General features: G+C 47.1%; 1 protein-coding gene across 1 annotated transcript; it reads left to right on the top strand.

Moving 5' to 3' along the window:
* Window positions 1-11,688: 11,688 nt before the first annotated feature.
* On the top strand, window positions 11,689-14,848 carry CHRAC1 (chromatin accessibility complex subunit 1; the record flags this gene model as incomplete). Its single annotated transcript, XM_084260000.1, has 3 exons — window positions 11,689-11,823; window positions 12,440-12,566; window positions 13,827-14,848. 3 exons carry the CDS (start codon window positions 11,689-11,691, stop codon window positions 13,970-13,972), a joined length of 408 nt encoding a protein of 135 aa, XP_084116126.1. The 3' UTR covers window positions 13,973-14,848.
* Window positions 14,849-15,614: the final 766 nt, after the last annotated feature.

Genomic DNA, 15,614 nt, shown 5'->3' with positions numbered 1-15,614 from the left:
TTTGCATCAACTGCAGGCTAGTAAAAGAAAAACTCATATTATTTTTTAACATCCAGAAGCACGCAGGGTTGCCGAATCAAACCACAGCTTCGATGCCAAACACTTCTGCATCCAGTATGTATCACAGAGTCACAAGGTTGGAAAAGACCTTTAAGATCAAGTCCAACCGTTCCCAGTCCTATGCTAAACCATATCCCTAAGTACCTCATCTACCCGTCTGTTAAACACATCCAGGGATGGTGACTCAACCACCTCCCTGGGCAGCCTGTTCCACATCCCAACAACTCTTTCAGTGAAAATTTTTTCCTAACATCTAATCTGACCCTGCCCTGGTGCAGCTTTGTGCCATTTCCCCTTGTCCTGTCTCCTGTCACCTGGCTGAAGAGACCATCGCCCACCTCTCTACAACCTCCCTTCAGGCAGTTGCAAGCAGTGATAAGGTCTAGAATACTACTTTCATTCATCGTTTTACTAAACCTTCAATCACGCAGCCTAGTGACAAAGTTACACAGTGCATCAGGTGTTCCTAGTCACTATCAGCATGGACATAAACAAGAACTCTGTTATTACGTGCCAAGCAAATCAGTTCCCCATTCACTGCGCAGCTGCTACGCAAACCAGCCCAACACACGGGGCAGCAGAGCGTGTCTCTCCCACAGCCACAGACTGAATGAACGCTTGCCAAAGCACCAGAAGAGACATCCTTTGAGGCTCGGGCTCTCCAGTCTGTCCCACAATATGCCTTGGAGAAGCAGGCAGAGTACGCCGAGGTGGGATGTAAACCTACACCAAATCAGAAGCACGAAATCCTCTTCCTAAAACAAGTGCAGGTTCATCAGAAGAACTAGGCAATGCTTCCTGCTTGTCTATTTAAATAGAACTTCTTCACCCCTGAGCTGTCTAAAAGTGATTACTGTGCTGCACCTTTGCCTTAAATGAAGAAGCTCCCACATCTCCTTGGTGGATTTCAACTCCAAAGCACCCTCTGTAACATACACACGCCAAAAAAAGAACCCCAAACAAACCCCCAGACCGAACCCCAACCCCCCAAACAACCCAAAACCCACCCAACCAAAACCCGCAGCGCAGCTTTAGGCTGACGCTATCGGTTTTACCGAACAGAACGCGCTTTCAGCCCGGGAGCACAGGCGGCAGGAAAGCAGCGGCTGGAGGAGGAGGAGGGGCTCCCCGTAACAACTGACAGCGCAGAGCCCCGGTAACGCACATCGCCCCCCCTCCCGCACCCTGCTGCCCAACGTCAGCCGAGCAGCACAGCCCCGCCGGCAGCAGCGCCGGCAGCCGAGCAGCGCCCTGCCCCCCCTGCCCGTCCCGCAGCTTCCGACTCAACGGGAGGCCGCGTCCCGCCGCAGCGGGCGGGCAGAAAGGGAGGACCGGGAGCGTCTCGCCCCGGGGTGCTGCCCTGCCCGGGGCACCGCCACCCCTCCGGCTCAGCTCCGCCCCCCCCCTCAGTTTCCTTCTCCCCGGGCAGAACCCCCACGTTGGGCGCGGCGAAGTTTAGGATGGGGGAAAGGAATGAGCGTTAAAACAAGAGGCGAGCCCCGAGAAGGAGCGGCGACAGGGGCGCACGCACCCCGCAGCCCCGCACCCTGTCAGGAGAAGGGCAGCGTGAGGAGAGGAGGACCCCAGGGGAGCGCTGTGAGGGGCCAAGTCTCTTGGGAAGGGAAGGGGGTGGGGGGAGGCACTCACAGCCGGGACAGGAACCGCCCCCACCTCCTCCTGCTGCCGGACGCGCGGGGCGGGCAGGGGCGGGGCGCGGCGGAACTGACGGCAATGGGCGCTCGCAGCCCCGCCCCGCCGCGGGAGGGTGGCGCATGCGCAGAGGGGAGGAGGGGGGTGTTGGCGGGCTCTCCGTGTCTGAGCGGTGAGGCGGTCGTCCTGATGCCCTCTGAGCGCCTTCGCTTGTGTCTGCAAACAGGAGGCTCTCCTCCAAGAGGAGTTAATTAAAAGGGACTGGCATGTGAATCCCGGCTGCCAGTATCTGTCCCTGATGGGTAGCTGAGAATTCCAGGGGCTCTGGCACTTCATAGTGGTCAAAAGTGAGCCTGCCTGGCGGTTCCATGTCCCCAAATCCAGCCTTGCTCCCTTGTAGCTCAAAGGGTAAAATGCTGAGGGCTCCGGGAAGCACGAGCCTTGTGTGTGAGTGAGGGTGGGTGCTTTTCTAGTGGAGGATGTGGGAACCTCATGAGGTTCGATGAGGCCAAGTGCAAGGTGCTGCACATGAGTGGGGGCAATCCCCAGTATTGTACAGGCTGCTGGACAACTGGATTGAGAACAGCCCTGACGAGAAGGGCTTGGGGATGAAAGACTGAACGTGGGCCAGTGATGGAATGGATTAAAACTAAAGGAAGGAAGGTTTAGATTAGATATTAGGGGGAAGTTTTTTACAGAGAGAGTGGTGAGGTGCTGGAACAGGCTGCCCAGAGAAGTAGTGGATGCCTCATCCCTGGAGGTGTTCAAGACCTGGGTAACCTTGTGTAGATCCAGGCCTGAGGTTGGTGGCTGTGCCTGTGGCAAGGGTGTTGGAGCTCTATGATCCTTGGGGTCCCTTCCAACCCATGCCATTCTATGATTATATGATTCTACGATACGTGCTTGCAGCCCACAGAACCAACCATACCCAGCAGGTTGAGGGAGGGGATTCTGCCCCTCTACTCGTCTCTTATGAGACCCCACCTGGAGTACTGTGTTCAGCTTTGAAACCCGAACATAAGAAGGACATGGAGTTGTTGGAGAGAGTCCAGAGGAGGCCACAAAGATGGTCAGAGGGCTGGAGCATCTCTCTCTTCTGAAAGACTGAGAAGATTGGGCGTGTTCAGCCTAGGGAAGAGACAGCTCCGTGGCACCTTATATATCAGCTTTTCAATATATAAAGGGAGCTTGTAAGAAAAGACTTTTTACCAAAACTTATAATGACAGGACAAGGGGCAACAGTTTTAAAGTGAAAGATGGTAGGTTTAGATTGGACTTAAAGAACTGAGGGTGGTGAGGCACTGGCACAGGTTGCCCAGAGAAGCTGTGGCTGCCCCCTCTCCTGGCAGTGTTCAAGGCCAGGTTGGATGGGGCTTTGGGCAACCTGGTCTAGTGGAGGGTGTATCAGCCCATGGCAGGAGGGTTGGAAATAGGTGATCTTTAAGGTCCCTTCCAACCTAAACTGTTCTATGATTCTATGACATCTCAGTTACAGCCACAGTTCTCAAGTGAGGATGACATACCTCAGTATTTGGCACATACCACTGAAGTCACTGTTGAAATCAGTATTTAAATGAAAAATAAACAATATGTGATTCCACTAAACTACAACCTTATGAAACCACTTCTTAGGTTTGATGAAGAAAACAGCATTGGCACACCTCATTACAGCACTTCTCTTAAGACAAATTCTTAAGAGTATCCTCTGGTTTTCACTTGGGCAGGAGCTGACACAATATAAATTGTCAGCTCAGCGCCCCAAATAACATCCTTCCAGCATGGCTTTCCAAATGGCAATCTCATGAGTGGTGCAAATTCTTCATATTTGCCTTTATTCCCATTTAAATTCCCACAACAGATGGCTGCACCTCTAGGGATTGTTGCAATCCCAAAGCTTGATCATCAATTTAACTACAATATAAAATTATGAAACTTCTATTAATGAGATAAGGCCTTTGCTATTGACAGCAGGAAAGTCTTCATGCAAAGAACATTGTCAGCTCATTTATCAATAGACAGCTTATGTAACTGATGCAAACATATTCCTTCCCAAATAAAAATTGGGGGAAAAAAGGTTACATTACCTCTGAGATTGAAAAGTGTAAGCCTTTACATTTTCTAAACCATAAATTTTAGAAGTAGTTATACACACATTTCTGGGACATTGAAAAATACAGTTAATTACCAGTTTTAGAGAGAGACTATCATTTACTTACATTATTGGCACTGTGGGTCCCTCAAAGGTCACTATTAGAGAGAGTTTGTTATTGAGTGTATTGCTGGGGAAGGATTACGGCCCCTGGGAAGGGCCACTCAGATCACACCTACCTCCAATATTAAATGTAAATGTAGGCAAATGAATGGTCTTAACCCATTTTAGAAGAATAATTACTTCTTTAATAACATGGTAAGCACATATTCCTCAGTGACAGGTCAGAAAATTCAGTGAAAAACATAAGAGACACCATTTTAAAGAGGGACACCTGAGAGCTGGGTGTCTTTAACATAGAGAACATTTATTAACCTTACAGATGCATGTGAAAACACAAACTGCAAACTTACTTCTTTGTACATCACTGAGGTGCCAGGTCTGTGGAGAGTTAGAAATCAGTATTCAGCAAACAGCTCTTCTATAATTTTACTTTTTATATATATAAACATTATATATATATACACACATATATATAATTTTTGTTATATACATCCTTGCTTACACATTAGGAATAATGACCTCTGACAACCTTTTCCTCATTCCAGTAGGTTTTTTTAACATTCCATAATAACACAGGAGAGCAGGCACATGTTCCAAGTTGCCACCAACTCTCCCAACATGCTGCTACTACTCACCATAGAAAAGATCAACCTGCTACCACCCCATTCCCCCTGGAGCTGCCTGGTCCAAGTATTTCGTCCATTTGTTAGGGCAGATCATCATGCAAACCATCTTCTTGCTGTCTGACTGTCAAGGGAAAGGAACGGTGTATGATCTGTTCTCACAAGCCTTCCTTTGCCACCCTTGCTATTTAGTCACAGCAAGGGCAGTGAAAATTGTTGAGCCTCAGTTTGCAGCTCCTCTGGCATGGGAGTGTTCTCTGCCTCTATTTTTGCAGTGCACATACAGAGAGAACCCCCAGCAATGGATTCCACATACCTGAGCCAACAGAGACCAACTCAGCCAGGAAGTCCACCTAGGAGACCCCCTCCACCAAAGGGAGGACCACAACCAAGAGATAACCACAGCTCTGACTCAACCCAAGGTATAAATGGAGCCCTCGCTGAAGACCCTCTTTGTGTGGTTCTCCTCAGAGCAGCAGATCTGTGACCAGAAGCCCTCCCTTTGGACTGGGACACTGTCCAAAATAACTTCCTGGAACTGGGCATACTCACCTTACCCATCAGTGTTACACACAGGTTTCTCATCATACTAAGCTTAGATTCATGTGGTATTAGTTCCCAAATGACATCCTGGGCCATCTGCTGAAGCGTCTGTCATACAAGACGCCTGTTCAGTACGACCATTCTACCTTTTTCCTGACCCCATTAAAGTTTTGGTTTAGAAAACATTTGGTTGGACTTACACTTTTGTGTGTTATGACTTAAAGGCAGCAGCACTCCAACACAGTAACTTCAGTAACACTTGCAGTGATTTGAAGGTTATGGATGAGCAGACGTGTTCATAGATGTATTCCCTGCACTGGTGTAAATCGATTTCATGTGAATTCAAAGATGATACAGATTAATATGCTAGCAGCTTCCTCCATGTCTTGACAGAACCAATACCAGCTGGCTCCAAGATGGACCTGCCAGTGGCCAAGGGTAAGCCCATCAGGAATGGTGTTTGCACCTCAGGGATAACACATTTTTAAAAAATGTGCCACAGCAAGATCAGTTGCAGCCAGAGCAATGAGAGTATGTGAGAACAACCACCACAGACACCAAGGTCAATGAAGAAGGAGGGAGAGGAGGTGCTCCAGGCACAGCGCAGACATTCCCTTGCAGCCCGTGGAGAAGACCATGGTGAGGGAGACTGTTGCCCTGCAGCCTATGGAGGATGATGGGGAGCAGAGACCCCACCTGCAGCCTGTGGAGGACACCAGACTGGAGCAGCTGGATGTACCCAAAGGAGGATGTGACACCATGGAAAGCTTGTGCTAGAGCAAGCTCCTTCTAGGACCTGCAGCCCATGGAGAGAGAAGCCTACACCAGAGGAGGTTTGCTGGCGGGACTTGTGACCCTGTGGGGGACCCACTCAGAAGCAGTCTGCTCCTGAAGGGCTGTATCCCACAGAAAAGACTCATGCAGAAACAGTTTGTCAAGAACTGCAGCCTGTGGGAAGGACTCACACTGGAGAAGTTCATGGAGGACTGTCTCCTGTAGGAGGGACCCCACGATGGAGCAGGGGAAGAGTGGGAAGAGTCCTCCCCTGAGGAGAAGGAGCAGCAGAGACAGCATGTGATGAACCGACTGCAACCACCATTCCCTGTCCCCCTGTGCTGCTCAGAGGAAGGAGGGACAGAAATTGGGAGCAAAGTTAGGCACAGGAAGGGAGGGGTGGGAGGAGGTGTTAAGATTTGGGTTTATGTCTGTGATTGTGGCTCTGTTTTCATTGGTAATAAATTAAATCAATTTTCCCCAAGTTGAGCCCGTTCTACCAGTGACGGTAGTTGTTGAGTGATCTCCCTGTCCTTATCTCAACCCAGGAGCCTTTTGTTCTATTTTCTCTCCCCTGTCCAGCTGAGGAGGGGAGTGACAGAACAGCTTTGGTGGGCATCTGGCCTCCATAATCGTCGTTTCGCTTCTTCCCTACAAGACAAAAAGGTGATGACTCTAAGGCTTGCATTAATATCATAATTACAAAACATGTCTAAATGTAAATTGGAGTACCTAATATTTTATCATCTCTAGAAGATAATTTAGACTGTGGTTCTGTAAACACTGTCATCTAGAGCTTTCTCATTGTCATTAAACTACTCTGTCTCCTAAGATCCTCCAGGATGAGGGTATGTGATATTCTGAATAGTTCCAAGTGGCAGCACAGCTCTGAAGGGAAGCTGTCTGAATGCATATCTATTAAAAATGGAAACGGAAGATTAGACATGGCATTGTCTGACTAAGTCTTGGCTTCCGTTCGTTTATTTTTGCTTCTAAAAATCTTCATCACTCCAGCTGTTGTAGTGGATGAACTCCAACCCTGAGAGCCCTACCTGAGACTTCCAAATGTTTGAGTAACTTAGTCCAGTCATCTTCTGTTTGTGCATTAACTTACTGTCTGTGCCAACTAATCCACATACTGTGTTTCTGCTCTGCCAGACTGACTTCAGCTCCCTCCTTCTTTGCTGACACAACTTTTTCCCTGGTCCAGCACTTACCCACTGTCCTTTACACAGGAATGGTGAATACCAGTTGGTTTGGTATTTTTTTGTGACAGCAGATCATAAAAAATTCTCTTATTAGTCTGTTCTTAAATGCACATGGATCAGATTTAAAATGTCACTCAGCAACACAGTGGCCACTTTTTTAGCCACATCCCATTTTTGTGTGTAGAAAACTTCACAGGAGGTTTTGGGTTTTTGTTTTTTTGTTTGGTTTTTTTTTTGTTTTGTTTTGTTTTGTTTTTTTCTTTGCCAAGAAATTTAGTCTTCAGGTTCTCTCTCAAAAAAGTTGAAGGTCTTCACTGCAACTACAGTTCAGAGAATCACAAGGTTGGACAAGACCTTTAACGTCATCAAGTCCAACCGTTCCCAGTCCTATGCTAAATCATATCCCTAAAGTACCTGATCTACCCTTTTTTAAACAAATCCAGGGATGGTGACTCAACCACCTCCCTGGCCAGCCTGTTCCACATCCCAACAACTCTTTCAGTGAAAAATGTTTCCCTAACATCTGATCTGACCCTGCCCTGGTGCAGCTTTGTGCCATTTCCCCTTGTCCTGTCTCCTGTCCCCTGGCTGAAGAGACCATCGCCCACCTCTCTACAACCTCCCTTCAGGTAGTTGTAGGTGGTGATAAGGTCTCCCCTCAGCCTCCTCTTCTCCAGGCTGAACTTCCCCAGCTCCCTCAGCCGCTCCTCATGTGATTTGCCCTCCAGCTCCTTCCCCAGCCTGGTTGCCCTTCTCTGGACTCACTCCAGGACCTTCATGTCCTTCTTATGGTGAGGAGGCCAGAACTGGACACAGCACTCGAGGTGCAGCCTCACCAATGCCCAGTACAGGGGCAGTTGCCTCGTGCTCTTTCAATGTTATACTTGCTCTTTCTGCAGTAGTACTCTTAACTTCTCCCAGGAACTTTAGAGTATTCTGCAGGCACTTTTTCCAGATTCTTTTCCACAGGGAAGTCTGATTATATCAGCTCTAGAATCATTTTTTCTTCTAATACCTAATACTGTACAATGAAGGTCTGATACAAAGAAGTACTTTTCAGTGTTTTAACATACTTCTCTTTTCTGCTTTCCCATAGCCCATTAGTACATGTGACTAAGTTGTCTCCATTTGAGCCAGGTTTTACTCCTGCCATTGCAGTATTTCCACTTAGTACAGGGCAGAAGTAAAATCAGTAAATTGAGGAGTCAAGTTACTGCAGTACTTCAGTTAGGTTCTGCTTCAGATTTAGCCCCCAAATCAATTTATTCTAGTGTAGCTCAGGGGGAAAAAAGCTAAAACTTGTGGGTTGACATAACAGCTTAATAGGATGCAAAAGGAAGATGATGATAGAATATACAAACCCAGTGATTTCTCACCACCTGCAGACCCATGATGCTCAGATACTTTCTGTGCTGCAGTCCCAGTCCCTAGCCCACTTCCCCATGTTACTTACTGAGCACGATGTCATATTGTATGGAATATCCCTTTGGTCAGCTGGGGTCTGCTGTAGGAGTCATGTCCCCTCCTAGATTCTTATACACCCCCAGCCTCCTGGCTGGCAGGCAAGTAGGAGAAGCCAAAAAGTCCTTGACTTCACATAAACATTGAGTAGCAACAAACAATCAGTGTTTATCAACATAATTCTCATCCTCAGCCCAGAACACAGCACTACACCAGCTGGTAGGTGGAAAATTAACTCTATCCCTGACAAAACCAGGATGTGACTGCTGGGTGAGACTGCAGCTAGGAAAAGGCTTTAACACCATCCTCCTGCTGCTACAGCTTGCAGTGCTAACAGGGTGCAGAAGCTGCTGTCCAGTTCCATAAATATGAAGCAGAGGTTAAGAAGCTTACAGAAGCCATGGCACTGCACTGAGAGTGCGAGTTACAGTGGGGAAGTGAGAGACAGGTCAGCAGAAATCTGGTTTTGGGTTTTTTTTTCCACCCTGGGAAAATTTGTGCATGTGCCTACACCACCCAGACATATACTGTCACAGTGGAGTAAAGAAATGAGATGGCTATGCAGAAGCTCACTTGTGTCAGTAACAAGAAATGAATCTTCACTAGTATAGCTTTTCAGGTCACTCCTTTATTAGACCTAATCTAGTTAGAGAGCAAAAAATGTACCTCAACTGAGCAGCTTCTTACTCAGGTCTGCAAAGCACAGCAAAAAGAAGGAGTCCTGTACCACAGACTCAGGAGTCAAGAGTCAACAAGGAGAGACTAAGATGCGATGCTGGCTCTGCAGTCTGTAATGAGTACAAACAGTCCCTATATTGAAGGGAGCACATTAGTTTTCAGACAAACTGTTGTTTCAAATTTAGAAAAGGGGATATTTGTTTTACCCATGTTCCAAATCAGATTTAAGACTTTTAATAACAATACCAATTCAGTTCTGAATCAAAACAAAGTTTAGTATGAAGCACGCTATGGGTTGGTGAGCTTGTTTTAATAAGGAACAGGTTCAATTCCATTACTAGTACAACAATTTTGCAATTTCAAAATATAGTAAAAAAAATATTAAAGATCAGTACCACTGCAGTAATCAGCATTCTCAGTGCACGCCCACCTTAGGCTACAGAGCTACAATGTGAGTCTGTCTCCTGCAAACTAACTATGTGCTTGCAGCATGGAGAGATGTCTTAAGTTTGTTGTGCTCCAGCTCTTATTCTCCCTCAGTTGAAACACATCACCTGCCCAGAATGGTACTGAAGAAAAAAGTAAAGTACTGAATACTACTGCAAAGGAGAAGCCACTGAGTTTATCAGATATTAGGCAGATGTTACTAAGGTGATGAAATTTTAAAAAGCACAACAAAGAGAGGTAAATATAATCCAGTGACTAATTGGAAGGAAAAGAGCTAATTGTAACAGAAAAAAAACCAAAAATATACTCAGTGCACAGCACATACAGCTACCCAAGTACAAAAAAAGAAAAAACCCTCAATTTTATCAAATTCTCCCCAAGCCATGATGATGTGTAAACTTTATAACAGAAGAAAAAAAAATAACAAAACTCCACAAAACCCAACCATTATTAGTTTTAATTTTCTTACAATTAAAACCCCCAGTCCTACATCAGTTCTTCCAGGGAGCACTGCATGAGAGAAGAGGAAACAGCTGATGATGAGATAGGGCCTAGAGGAGAAGAGGGAGTGACTCCTGCTTTGCCCAGACCACCTGCATTGTCCACAGCTAAGTAAAATGACTACAGCCATGGAATACAGATATGGAATCTATATGGATCGTAAATCCATATCCAAATAGCTCGAGACCCTCAGAAATCCTGGTACTTCGTCGGGGGGTTATTTGCATGTTGAAATCACAAAAGACCCCACTCGTATTTTGAAGTTCACTGTCGCAGCAATGCCAACTGTTTCCACAAGATGTCACACGATGATAAGGGCCAGGGAAGAAACGGAGCCCGCTGGATATGGGTATCACATCACAGCACGTTGTGCTTCACTTCAGATGTAACACGCGCAGAGCAGTCTCACGGGAATTACTCAGGCTACGAGGTTATCGACATAGCTCACTGTAAAAGACATCTTAAAAGCTGTAACGCTGGAACTGATGCCAGTGAACGCATCACTGTGCTACTCGGGCACTAAGGTGTTTACAAATGCTTGAGGTGCTGTCTTCTATTAGTAACTCAGCATCATCAGCGGGAAAGCCCTGTCCTTATGTACTGGGCAGATTCCACGTAAACCACTGACAATCAGTTAACAAACTCCCCCTATTTCCCCTGTACTAATGTAATTCTTTACAGGTACATCCCTTTCTGCCCTAAACTCCATGCCCATTATCCTGTGTACACAGCAAATGTGCTAATAATAAAGACACAGCCCCATAATGACTTAATAGTTTACATGTCTCCTCCACACCTCAACACACCTCCAGACCGGCATCAGGATTACCAGACAGCATTCCCCTCACCGCGCTACACCGGCGGAAGAGGTGTTCCGCAGCCTGTAATTACACTTTTGAGTTCACAATTTTGTAGCCACTGGCCTGTAATTGGAACGCGTATGGGACGAGCCTGTTTGCCATTAAAAACAAGTCCTCAACACTCGGGTGCTAGCCCGCGGCTAAGGCCCAAGCAAGGGGCCGAGCAAGGTGAAGCCCTCACTCCTCCCGAGGGAACCCGTCCTCGCCGCGGGGCCGGGAAGGCGAGAAGAGCCCGCGGCCCTGAGGTAGCCCCCTGACACCCGCGGCCCTGAGGCAGCCGCCTGACAACCCCCCCTTGACACCCGCGGCCCTGAGGTAACCCCCCCCCGACACCCACGGCGCCTCAGCGCGCCCTGGGAGCCACGGGTCCCCTGACGGCGGGTGGGGGCGAGTTGGAACCAGGACGTAGGCGGGGACGGGCGCCCGGGTGCACCGTGGGACTTGCGGTGCTGCCGCCGTTCGGCGGGCGGGGAGCGCGCGGCTCTGCGGGAGTTGTAGTCCCGCCGTGGCGGGCCGCCGCCCGCTCGAGGGGTCCCCCCGGCGGCCGGAGACTACAGCTCCCAGCGGGCCGTGCCGCGGCGGCCGCCCGGGTTGGGTTTTGGGGGAAGGCGGAGGCGAGCGGGGAGGGGGTGGGGGGGTGAAGGGCCGGAGCCGGTTGGAGGTGGGGAAAGATGGCGGCGAGGTTGAGCGGCGGGGAGAACCGGCTGGTGTCGCTGCCCCTGTCGCGTATCCGCGTGATCATGAAGAGCTCGCCGGAGGTCTCCAGCATCAACCAGGACGCTCTCTTCCTCACCGCCAAAGCCACGGTACCGGCTCCCTCTTCCCTTCCCTCTCGGCAGAGCCCGCTCCTTCCGCGCCGTGCCGGGCCTGTGTTTCCCTGAGGTACCGCTGCCTCCGGCTCCCACGTCGTTCCTCTCACTGCCCGCGTCGTCCCCTTCGAGCCCGTCCCGCCGCACCTCTCTTCCCCTCCTACCTGTGCCTGTCACTCGGCGGCCATGAAGCACCACGCTTCAGGCTCCCGCTGGGCAAGAGGGGGTTTGGGACCTCGGCCCTTCCAGCTGAGCTCCCAGGCGCTGTGAGCAAGGCGGGACACTCCTCTTTCCGCCACTGTCAGCTCGTGTAAATTAACCCGCGTGGAAATGATCCCCAGCTGCTCTCTGGTCCCAGGGGTCACTTGCTGGGCCTGTGGAAAGTGATTAAAGCAGCACGAATAGAGTTAAGTACCAGGACCCAAACCTGCTGCCACGCTACAAGTAGATGCAATGATCTTCAGCTCTTCTGAAATAAGTGGATCGCTCCACAAAGTGTCCAGTATATGTATGCTTACATACAGTGTTTGTGTCTTCAGACATGGATTTAAGAAAGAAAACTGCCAACTCTGTGTCAATTCACAGTTTGATTACTCTCTTTTTAATTTTCCAGGAGCTTTTCGTTCAGTATCTGGCAACATACTCCTACAAACATGGCAGAGGCAAGGAGAAGAACGCACTAACGTACAGCGACCTGTCTCACACTGCAGAGGAGTGTGAGACCTTTCAGTTCCTTGCAGGTATCTGTAGCATGACAGTAAATCCAGTACACAGTTTGGAAAATGAAGTCTTGCTCTTACTGATCTCGTATAACAATAGAATATCTTGAGTTGGAAGGGATCCATAAGGATCACAGAATGTGTAAGGTTGGAAGGGACCTTTAGAGGTCATCTAGTCCAACCCCCAGCAGTAAACAGGGACATCTTCACTAGATCAGGCTGCTCAGAGCCCCATCAAGCCTGACCTTGAATATTTCCAGGGATGGGGCCTCCACTGTGTCTCTGGACAACCTGTTCCAGGGATCCACCACCCTCATACTGAAGAACTTACGTCCACCAAAAACTTAAGTCAAGATCATTAAGTCCAGCTCCTGTCTCCATGCAGGGCCAGACAAAACAGATTTGTTTCATGAAGCATAATTCTCCTACTGGCTGTTAGTCTCCTGTATAACACTCAACTGGAACTAACAAACTGCATCAACTGAAAACATTTCTTTGTGAAAGGAGATTTTTTCTGGTGCTTTAAAATTGTACAAGGCTAATTAGTTCTAAGCCTGTTGCCTTAAGTGTTTCTTAAATTCCTGCAACTCCATCTGAAAGCTCTCAGTCCATAAAACAAGATCATTTTGCATCTTAGAGTGATAGGTTATATGGCCCCAAAATTGCATATTTAAATCTGTAAGTCTTGTTTCTCAAAGTGATTGATCATATGGGTCCTCTCTCTTTTTATACATATATATATGTACATATATGTGCAAGTGCACATGCTTTTTACCAATACTTGGATTCTTGTAACAACTCAGAAGAGGTACTGGGATAGGACATACGTTGAGAATAAGATACTCCTAGCCCAGTCTTTCTCTGGCTTCCCTGTGGACTTAATTTCAGACCACCCAGTTCTGCTTTGTCTGGAGTCCATCACTGTTAGCCCCAGAAAAATCTTACCCTAACACAGAAACCCCACTCCACAGGACATAAATGGGTTAAATCTGAGGCAGTTGAGTAATTGAGCACTGTGTTCTATATCCAATAATCAATGTAAAGACAGTTTCCAGTAATGAGTTGTAAAATATATTCCTTACCTTTCTTACTAGTACTATAAGTGGGTGATTCCCTCTTCTCCTGTATACATCAAACTCACTTACCTGGTTATTCACTTTCATCATGTTTTCAACAAAAGCTCTTTTTGACTTGGTTTCATTAGTGGTGTAGATGCAACAGTGTTAATGAGGCAATGTAAGTGTTTAAACTGACTATAAAAGAAAGAATTCTACCTTCCAGATATCTTGCCAAAGAAGATCCTAGCTAGCAAATACCTAAAAATGCTTGAAAAAGAGAAGCAAGATGGAGAAGTGGGGGAAGAAGATGAAGATGATGAGGATGAAGAGGGTGAAGATGAAACTGTTAAAGAAGATGTTGGATCTTAAGATGAACGAAGAATTGCTTCATAGTTGATCCATTTTCTGTTGTATAAAGGATGTTATTTTTGTGACTGAGAATCCAGATGCTGGATATATTTATATACTGAGCCATCTGCTTTTGCTTTGTTTGAGAAGTTTAGAAATTGAACTTTGTGCTTTGTTGAAGAATGGAATTCTTCCCTAGAAACGTGGTGGGGTAAGAAGAACTAATGTCAGTCTGACAGCAGGACTTGCTTAGATGATTTAAAATTACTTCTTCAGACAATCATTATCCAAATTTAAAATTTCTTAGGGGCAGCTTTCAGTCCAAAACCTCTTTTGCCCTCTGACTAGAAGGGACCCTTTTCCCAGTTTGTGTTTCTCCTCGGAGTGGAAGATGAGGTGAGGGGAGGGTGTTCTACACAGTGTCTGCTATCCTCACCCTTCTCCTTGGGGAACCAGGAACAGATCAAACCCTCTTGTGGTTTTTCTGCAGCAGTGCCAGGGCATTAGTGATGGACCAAGCTCATAAAATGTCTTCTGTAAAAACATCTGCCTCTCCACTGCAGCCTAAGTAGCCATGCTGGCACAGAAACTGTAGAGGATGACATCCATTCCAAGAGCTGCTGTGGCTGTAAAAAGTTAGATAATGATGTAAATATGTACATCCAGAATATTTTTCTCCAGTGGACACTTCCACACCGTTTGTGTTGATCTGCCAAAATGCACACTGAAGTCTCTTAAGTGTGGCTTGTTGAGAAGAAGCGATACCATATGAGTGAGAGATGGATTTTTTTGTCATTTGTTTTGGTTTTGGGGTTGTTGGGGTTGTTTTTTTAACTCTAGAAATGGTAACTGTCCTGTGTAGAACTTTATATGCAACTTTAAAATAAATGTTTTGTATGAAAAGTGACAGTGCAGAGACTTCATGTAGTTCTTTCCAGCTTCAATCCTGCAGACTTGGCATGCTCAGTGCTCATACTTCCAGGAAGGGAGAACAAAAGACCTCTCTGAGTAGTCTCAGCATTACTGACTCGATCTAGCCTGCTGTGGGAGCCTTACCTGTGTTAATTAATGCTTGCCCAGTGTCACATCAGTCAGACAACAATAGTAAAATCTCTGGAGGTGAAGAACACCCCAAGTGAGCATGGGAACCTAAAGAACAAAGCCTCCCGCTCCAAAAAGCTGGGCAGCAACCTGCCCTAAATCAGTCAGAGAGGGGGACGTCTCAAGCAACTCCCTAATTTGGACAAGTTCTCAGGAAACTGTCCCCAAAAGGATAATACCAACAACTTCTAGCTTGCAGGTGTGGATACACTAAGCTGCTCTTGAAACACAAGGTGTAAGGCTCTAGCAACTCCATAACCTGCTGCAGTCCTTTTTGTTCTAAGGATGTAAAACATTAGGTAGAGTAGGTGGGATCAGAGACTGGCAGGGGAGTTAGTTAAGCTGCTGAGCCACAGAGGAAATGCTGGTCTGGATTTCAAACTATGTTGCACTATAAAAAAACTCCCAAAATTAGATGAATCAAAATCGTATCAGGGATGCTGCAGCGAGTGCTGAGTGATGTTTCAGCCCTAGAGCACTTCTCAAATGGCTGTGCAGAGCTACACTAGTGTTGTTTTGATTTTTGAAAATAATAGTATTAAAAATGCATGAAGATCCTCTC

The sequence above is a fragment of the Gallinula chloropus genome, assembly GCF_964237585.1.
Source record: "Gallinula chloropus genome assembly, chromosome: 2".
NCBI lineage: Eukaryota > Metazoa > Chordata > Aves > Gruiformes > Rallidae > Gallinula > Gallinula chloropus.
Note: the sequence above shows the minus strand (reverse complement) of the source record. Positions and strands in the feature narration are given on the sequence as shown.